This window comes from Zerene cesonia, chromosome 15 (genome assembly GCF_012273895.1).
Source record: "Zerene cesonia ecotype Mississippi chromosome 15, Zerene_cesonia_1.1, whole genome shotgun sequence".
Classification (NCBI taxonomy): domain Eukaryota; kingdom Metazoa; phylum Arthropoda; class Insecta; order Lepidoptera; family Pieridae; genus Zerene; species Zerene cesonia.
This window is the reverse complement of record NC_052116.1, coordinates 6,113,522-6,122,321: the sequence shown is the minus strand read 5'-3', so window position 1 is coordinate 6,122,321 and position 8,800 is coordinate 6,113,522. Positions and strand designations below refer to the sequence as shown.

At 31.6% G+C, this 8,800-nt stretch overlaps 2 protein-coding genes across 6 annotated transcripts in view; one reads left to right on the top strand and one right to left on the bottom strand.

Moving 5' to 3' along the window:
• The window catches only part of LOC119832652 (probable isoaspartyl peptidase/L-asparaginase GA20639), a 4,792-nt gene extending 2,375 nt beyond the window's left edge, over positions 1-2,417 (bottom strand). Inside the window, exons 1-5 of one of the 4 annotated variants that reach the window (XM_038356349.1) lie at positions 2,367-2,417; positions 1,540-1,730; positions 1,246-1,442; positions 1,035-1,145; positions 181-343 (exon numbers count right to left, since the gene is read on the bottom strand). In XM_038356349.1, coding sequence (XP_038212277.1) covers positions 181-343; positions 1,035-1,145; positions 1,246-1,442; positions 1,540-1,726 — 658 coding nt within the window. In that variant the 5' untranslated portion in view covers positions 1,727-1,730; positions 2,367-2,417. Of the gene's footprint in view, positions 1-180; positions 344-1,034; positions 1,146-1,245; positions 1,443-1,539; positions 1,731-1,814; positions 1,832-2,146; positions 2,239-2,272 lie in introns of those variants that run through there. The other 3 variants (XM_038356350.1, XM_038356348.1, XM_038356351.1) reach the window with 3 other exon arrangements.
• A 388-nt stretch (positions 2,418-2,805) lies between these two features.
• Positions 2,806-7,636, top strand: LOC119832669 (CDP-diacylglycerol--glycerol-3-phosphate 3-phosphatidyltransferase, mitochondrial). 2 transcript variants are annotated; one of them, XM_038356376.1, is made up of 7 exons: positions 2,806-3,549; positions 3,657-3,812; positions 4,096-4,313; positions 4,751-4,821; positions 5,591-5,686; positions 6,565-6,691; positions 7,008-7,636. In XM_038356376.1, exons 1-7 carry the CDS (start codon positions 2,973-2,975, stop codon positions 7,131-7,133), a joined length of 1,371 nt encoding a protein of 456 aa, XP_038212304.1. In that variant the 5' UTR covers positions 2,806-2,972; the 3' UTR covers positions 7,134-7,636. The 2 variants fall into 2 exon arrangements, with proteins under 2 accessions (XP_038212304.1, XP_038212305.1); XM_038356377.1 differs by lacking the exons at positions 6,565-6,691; positions 7,008-7,636 and adding an exon at positions 5,793-6,550.
• Positions 7,637-8,800: the final 1,164 nt, after the last annotated feature.

Genomic DNA, 8,800 nt, shown 5'->3' with positions numbered 1-8,800 from the left:
ACATAGGCACTTTTTATACCGATATTCCTACGGGATACGGACTTACGCGGTTTCAACCGCGGGTCACAGCTAGTTAGAATAAATTGAGTAAACTGTGGCTTGTGTCGTAACTTACAACTTAAAAATTTTTTCAATAATAAATAAAAGCCTTGAATGACGGAAATTTTTAAAGTGACGCACCAGTAGTAGACACTCCACCAACACTGTTATCGGCATACGTGCCGCTCCCAATTTGTGGTGTATCACCAATACGCCCAACGGCTTTCCCACTCATGCCGCCTGTACTAGTTGCTACAGCTATGTTGCCATCAGCGTCTATTGCTACTGCTCCAACTGTACCTCCCTATGTTCATAAAAAAGTTACCAATATTACATTTATTTACGAGTATCTAGCTAGTTAAGAGCTGTATCTTATTTCATATTTTAATTCGTATGGTACCTGTATCAAAAGTAAAGCTATATTTAACTGTAATTAATTTTTAAACTTAATTTCATCCAGAATGGATCAGCCGTTTTTTAAAACAGAACAAAACACAAATATTGATTAGGAGGAAATATCCTATCTGCTTTTTAAGCTGAAAACCTTAAATGGAAAATGGTTTGCATTTTTAAACAACTTTTATACCTCATTTATTAGTTCTATAGCATTTACATATAGCATTGAAATGCTTTATAAATGGGAAATTTTGAAAGAATAGAAATATCCTACTAAACCCCATAAATGTGAAAGTTTGTAGTGTTAATAAGGTATAGGTTTCTTTTTAATCCTTTTTAAAATAATAATTTAAGTTCTCAACTAAACAATACAAAGTATGCTCATGATTGCCAAAATAAATTATTTATTTTAAGCAGAAAGGTGAGGTAGGTATGTTAAAGATGATTGTGCGTTCCATAGGAGATCCCAGGATCCCTGCTATTATGCTTTGCTGACATGCTCTACTTTTCCCCCAAAGCTAGAATATCTTTGGAAGATTTCGTCCTCGTTAAAAAAAAGGGTAGCTATGGTAAAAGTAAACTGAAAATTTATAAAATACCTCTCTTATGCCTATTTCAGTTCTACCAAATTCACCATGTTTTTTAAATTCTTCTAGTGCGTGCTTGGCATTTTCACTAATTAAAGATTCTGGGGGCAACGGTGCAAAACCCTGTGAAACAATATATGATTTTTCAAGTATGTAAAAAACATATATTTAGTATGTACAAGATGCACAATATAATGCCTGCAATTAGACAAAGTGTGCCTACCTTACTCAACGCAAATAGCTTAGCCCCTTCTCCACCGATTAATGAATGTGGTGAATCAGTCAGAACTTTATGAGCAATGCTGATGGGATGTTCAAAGTCTTTAACAAGTGTAACGGCTCCAACATCTAAGTTCTTACCGCACATAATACTAGCTTCCATTTCAACTTCTCCACGTAAATTCAAGACTGATCCATATCCTGATTAAGATAAAACTTATTATTAATCCTACATTTATATATTCTTTCCTTTTTAAAAATTTTAATTGGCATTGTATAATATAATCAAACAGCTTACCAGCATTAAAATATTCATCATTTTCCATAGAAACTACTGCTGCCTCAACTGCATCCAGAGCCGATCCACCTTGGTGCAGTATTTTATTGCCAGTGATTACAGCAGTTTTCACTCCATCTAATTTGCCTTGGACTCGGCTTTCTGGTATATCACCAGCCCCACCATGAACTATTATAATTGGATCCATATTCCTAATAAAGACATTAAATTGAAATATTTACAAGATTTAATTAAAATATTATTATTTAGATTATTATAGATATTTTAACAAATACCCAGAATGTTGAAATATTACTAATATATTATGATTACAAATCTGACTGAACAGGTACCTATCATGGAAATTTTGAAAATAAATATTATCAAACCTTATCACAATAATAAAATGTCAATATTTATTGACTGAACGTGCACTCTTATCAGACATGAGACAACTACATTAAAGACTAATCTATCAACACAAATAACTTTTATTCATAAATGGAAATATCAATATAAATTTCTATAATAATTTATAAAAGTATCGAATTTTCTAAATTTTAAAAGGCAATCACAGTTGTATCACATATATAATAACAGTTATCACATTATCTATATATATATAAACCTTCTTCTTCTTCTCTTCTTCTTTTTCTTAAAGGGCAACTCCTGATTCCACTGAGGAAGGATGGTTATTAAAACCATTAACCATTTGTAAATAACAAAAGCTTTGTAGCAACAAGTCGGTTCCTACCTGTCTCATTAAATTAAGTACTAATTTAAATTTAACTTTGATATTAATGCTATAGTATTTACTAATATCGCATTTTATTAATAAGGTAGCTTACGCATCTGATAGTCTTATTAATACTATATTAAGTCCCGTAATTATAATTAAAAGACTAACTCATCATTGCCCGTACTAATCATTGCCCGCCTTGAAACAAGTACAAAAATATAAATAACTGCCACAGAGACTACTAGACTACAAAAAAAGGAATATGTAAATTTAAATAAACCAATCCAGGGATAAAATTTACATTAGTTGCCTATAAGTCTGTGTTTGTTATTTCAACATTTCACGCAAAATAAACTATCAATAACCTTAAAACAATACAGTGACCCAATTGTCGCGTATTATAAATATTAAGAGTTAGTATTTGAAAGGCACTCAGAAAAGGTCTCGTAGCCAAGCCACTATATTTTCAAAAAGAAAACAGTCAGATGTTTTGAGGTACTGACATTGACATTGACATATTATATAAATAACATTGATCCTAATGAAGTTCCAAGTTTCAGGCTTCAATCTTCGTTTTATATTTCTGTGTTTGTTTTTTTTTTTATCGTTTTTAATAATTTAACAGGGAGTGGTGTAGTAAAAAATATTCATTTATTCTTAGTTTTGTATGTGTATACGATTTATACATTACTGAAAGCTTTACAATAGCATTAAAATGACTCTTCGCTTTAAACTGACTGAATTACAGCCTTTTAATTGGATATATAACTTAGCGCCTTGTTTCCCTGTCACTGCATCAAAAATAAATATTATTACCAATCCAAAGCAGTTTTATAACACATTGTATGATCGTTTTCGGAGTGCAAAACGTCGAATTTCTATAGCTAGTCTGTATATAGGTACTGGGGAACTTGAAAAGGATTTATTAGGAATTACAGTAGATAACGTTAAAATTAATCCTAATTTAACATTTAATGTCCTTCTTGACTATCAGAGAGGAACACGCGGTGAGATTAATTCTCGAAGTTTATTCAAACATTTTACGAATGGCTTGTCCAATAGATGTAATCTAGCTTTGTACCAAACATCGCGTTTACAAGGTTCGTGGTCGAAAGCACTTCCATCTAGATACAACGAAATTGTTGGACTACAACATATGAAATTATATATATCAGATAATTCAGTTATATTAAGTGGAGCAAATTGTTCTAATGACTATTTTAAAGAAAGACAAGACAGGTATATTGAGATTGAAGATGAAGACCTGGCAAATTTTTATTGTGACATAATAGGTAGGAAAACAGTAAGTTTTAATTTATTTATACATTATTTTTATCAAAATATTTAGCTCAATTAAAAGGTAATCATTCTTGTTAACTTTGAAATGTTCACTTTTCAGATGAGGTGACAAAGTTTAGCAAGCAAGAAAGAGAGAACAACAGTGTTGAAAAAATTAGAAAAGATGTGATGATAAAAAGTCTTAATTATAATATTAAAAAATTAATAACTAAATGGAAGGAGTATCAGTATGCTAAGATATCTTCATCCCAAGAAAGTTAGTTTAACATACACTCATTATTGCTGATTTGAAATTAGATATTTTTTTCATTTATATGTTGGTAGGATAAGAAATTTAAAAAGATCATGTTATGATCATCATCAGGCTCTTATATGTTAACACAGGCCTCTCCTCTGGTCTTGTTTTTAACATTAATATAAATTGTTCTTTTATTTTAAATATTACAATAAAATGCTCATTGTAACATTCTATTGTAGAAAACAGCATTTTCTAATTAGCGAATACAAAACAGTACAGTAATTTTGTATCTTCTTTTTAGTCAAAAACCAGTCCGACACATGGATTTTTCCATTGATTCAAATGGGTGAATTTAACATAAATCAGGATGAGGAAGCTACTTGTAAAATAATGGAAACAGTTCCAGAAGGTTCCCATTTAAGATTGGCAACGGGGTATTTTAATTTAACAGAAAAGTATGCAAAAATATTACTAAAACATTGTAAAGCCAATATAAGCTTGTTGATGGCTCATCCAAATGTAAGTATAATTTGGTCAATGACTATGCTTTATTTTTGATCAATTGAAAATATTTTGATAATATCTTCTTTTAATCATAAGACCTTTCTTAGCTGGGGCTGAGAGCTGCTGCATGTTTTATCTCACTCTAACTGCCCCTTTTATTTATATATTATGTGTTAATTTCCTTGTTGTTTTAAACTAGGCAAAATAATTATTAATTGTTCTAAAGATAGCAAATAATGTTGTAAATCAATATTGAAAAACAATTGTCAATACAAAAAATTGTTTATTTTTCTATAATTAAATTTCATACACGAATAAAACCAGCATAAAATATATTTTTTAATATATAGTTACGAAAGTGTTTTCCTTCTTAAACAATGCTTTTGGGACTTTCTAATAGGTATAAAGAATAGTTTGTTTTTGATTTTATTAACTGAGATATTTATAATCAGGCTAATGGATTTATGGGAGCAGCTGGTCCTGCAGGAGGAATACCTCATGCATATTCTTTAATTGCAAGGGAGTAAGTTTTTTTTTATGTTGGTTATATATATGTTATATATTTTTATAATATTGGTCATCCATCCACTATCATTATAAGAAAATAATGTAGTTTAATCCTACAATAAATTTTGCAGCTTATCGGTTGATATTTTTAATGAAGTAATAATCCAATTTCCTACTAATCCTATCCTACTGCTACTAATATTATAAATGCGAAAGTTTGTGAGGATTTTACTTTTACTCTTTCATGCAAAAACTTCTGAGCCGATTACAATGAAATTTGGCACGTAGATAGCTGGACAACTGGAATAACATAGACAAATTTTTTATCCCGACATTCCTACGGGATATGGACTTACGCAGATGAAACCGCGGGGCGCAGCTAGTTTTTAATAAAAAAGACAATGTCGCCTAGTCTCAAACTGATATTATTTGTTAATAATGTTTATGTAAATATTTATTATTGAATATGTTTCAACCCACAAGGTTAAGCCTAGGATCATATAACTCATACTACACTGTCCTGTATGTCTATGTCTGTCTGTCTTCCTGCCCATCCATTCATTTGTCACCAGGCTCTTATCCATGAACAGTGACAAAAATAAAATAGTAATTGTTGATAAACCTAGTGTTTAGTATGTTCTATAGAATGTTTATGTATAAAATATCTGCTTGCCCCGGCACTTAATATAATATGAGGTTGAATATATCAGATTACCATGAGAATTAAGGCACAGGCTCATTGTCACATTAAATTTGAAAGACATAACCATTTCCTATTTTATTAGGTTTTGGCAGCAAGTGACAGAATACAATCAAATAAGCAGAGTTCAAATGTTGGAATATGAAAGACCTGGATGGACATTTCATGCTAAAGGATTATGGTATGTTTTATAACTTTGTAGTTAATTTTTGAATGGAATTTTCGACACCCAAAAGCGTCTTTTTTGTCATACATGAAAAGTATAGCACAAGTAAACACATGTAAAGTTTAAGCGTGGATGTCGAGCGCACTTCGGTACGAATTGGACCAGCTCGCAGCGGGGAAGGCAACCCCACAGAATACAGACGTGAAATAGTAGCATGCTACCGTAATTCTTTCGGTGAGTCGGGGAACCGGAGATCCTTCCTTACCTTCCCAGTTTGTTTATTTTTTCCGTCGTCAACAAAACAAAACAAAACGTCTTCAAAACAGTTCTTTGGCATCATTATTATTTATTGACATTATTTTAAAAGAGCAACTTTAGTTTAGGCAGACTCTTCTCTATAGAAACTGTCTTACGAACTGTTGGTAAATCAAAAGTGCTTCTATATCTAGGAAGTCTAGTTGAATGAATAAATGTTTGAGTTTTAGTCAATCCTTTCCTTATTCAGCGGCCCTACCTCTGCAAATGTATATTGAGTGGTGGTGGGTAGGTGGTGATCACTTACCATCAGGCGAACTACCAGCACAGTTGGCCACTATGATATAAAAAAACATAAATAATCACATTTTATTAAATGTTTATAGTATTTTATAATTTAATCTACAAACACAGTTTTCTGACAAAAAATCCTAACAATCGAATAATTGTTTTTATTATTTCATTTGCGTCTTTTTAAATAATACATTTTCAAAAATATAATTGTTCTCTCTATAATAATATTATAATGAATACAATTTTTTAAACGATATTACCAATATAAAGCATGTAGATTTAACGAGTAACATTGAGCTATATACTTTTAAATTCATGTTGTTTTTACCCGGTGAACATTTCAGGTACTATCCTTCAGGCAGTGGAGTACCATGGATAACAGTGATAGGTTCTGCAAACCTCGGCGAACGGTCAGTGAGACGCGATCTTGAAGCTCAAGCGGCAATATTCACGTCGTCGGCTGATTTGCAAGTGAGTTAGTTATTGATATAATTTTTTCTTATTTTTATCACTGATTTTGATGTAGGGAAATCGTAAAATAGCTTAGAGGAACCTTAATCCCTTGTGAAAAAGAATAATGATTATAAAGTAATTTTTATATGTAGGTGCTTATTGATCAAATGATTCTGCGAACGTAATAATTACGTTACCACTTCTTTAGACACCTATTACTTTTCGCAATTTTTCCTTCTTTTCTCAATCAACCATTATACGTGTCAACCTGATCACATTACCTGCTTAGAATGTTAGCATAGGAGAATAAACAATTATCTGTCGTTTCTTTCAGGCAAGGCTTCATGATGAGTGTTCCAAATTGCATGAGTATGCTTCAGAATGCAGTACCGACTTACAAGAGCGGCAAGCACCGCTGTGGGTCCGGGCTACAGTTGGACTCTTTAGGACATACTTTTAGTTAAAGAAATAGGGCCAAATTCATTAAACTTTTGGCAAAATGCTTTAAAATATATTAGAAGCAAAAACGTAGATTGACAGAAACTAAATAGACTTTTTCCAGACTATAAAATATTTGGCTTACATTTACCGTAATGGATTAGTTGGAGTATGTTTTATATCACAAATACGATTTTGCCTAAGAGTAAATTGTAAATCTTAGTTATAGCTAATGTTGATAGTACAAAATGAAATACGCTTGTTGTAAAATAGTGTCTTTGAAAAATTTAAATTTTGAGGTTTAATAGGTTTGTTACAAATTGCAGTATTATTGCTTTGATTCTTGTTCGATTTGTCCGATTTTTTGTAATTATTTTGCGGTTATAGTTATTATTTCTGCATATTGAATTACTTTTAATTCAATCTTCGAACATCCTACACAAAACTGAAGGTGTGACCAAAATATGTTGTTTAAACTTAAACTGTTATTTTTTGTTATATGAATATATTATTTTATGTCCTGAATGAATTTTATTGATCACTTGATATCCTCTCAATAATATAGTAAGGGTTTAGAAATAAATAAAAGATGGTAGTTCTTTCATCAATCATTTTTAATCAGATGCATTCTTACTTTTATATAATCACATAATTATTAGAATTATATCAATTCACACTTAAAATAAATTTAAAAATAAATTAAATGAAAACACTCTGCAATAATAATTTATACAAAAAATCAGTCGGTTTCTGACAATATTTGATTAAAATTAAAATTATACAATCAATTTTACAATAATAGGAATCAGGCACATTATAGTAAAACTATTAGTGTATAGCAAGGTGTTTTGCTCAAATAAGCGTACCAAATAGGTACGAAAAAACACTCATCAATGAGCGGACATCATTGCCCCTCGCTACTAACAGACTTAGCGTATTATGAGCAATCATTGTCTTCATAGCAATAGTTTTTCATTAGCTTGCTCCATCTGTCAGTTATATTGAGCTATGTAAATATCGATTCGACAAAACAAAATCTCACTTTTGAGCATAATCATTTAAAACATTGTTGCAATTGAGCAATAAAACAACGCGTATCTTAAATGCAAAAATCAATTGTGAAACATTCAATCATTAATGAGCAATTCAACTGGGCAAATAGCAAACTTTGACGCAATTTATATACCATTCGAAAACGTCAGTTTCTACCATTGATTATGGACGCCATTTTATACTAATCTTTGGTGTGTTGGGCATAACAAGGGCGACGCGGGCTCCATGTCTCGTTCAGTTTCATATTTCACGATTAACATTTAATTAACAGCCTGCAAATGAATCGAGACACCGAGCCCGCTCGCCGGTCCTCTTGGGAACAAATCATGTTGCGGTAACGCCTTCAACCTAAACTCTACGGACGTTGACAGTAGGTACAAAAATAGTTCACCTATCGAATATAATTAACACTACTTAACACTTAAGTATCGCGAGGGAGCTTTGTGAAGAAACAAAAACTGTGCACTATACAAAAATAGATCAACAAGTTTATATTTGCAACCGCAAGATCAGAAACAATAACAAATTCGCGTCGAGCGCGAAAGCTGAAAGTGGACAGAGGCCTCCCTCAATAATGCTACTTATCGCGTATCACACTAAGGTAAATTGACTAGGCGCGTTGCGAGCCGGGCGCGG

Coding starts and splice junctions, on each gene's coding strand:
- LOC119832669 (XM_038356376.1), top strand. CDS start 2,973: ATGACTCTTCGCTTTAAACTGACTGAATTACAGCCTTTTAATTGGATA. Junction 4,822..5,590: donor TATTCTTTAATTGCAAGGGA/GTAAGTTTTTTT, acceptor CTATTTTATTAG/GTTTTGGCAGCAAGTGACAG. Junction 5,687..6,564: donor TTTCATGCTAAAGGATTATG/GTATGTTTTATA, acceptor TGAACATTTCAG/GTACTATCCTTCAGGCAGTG.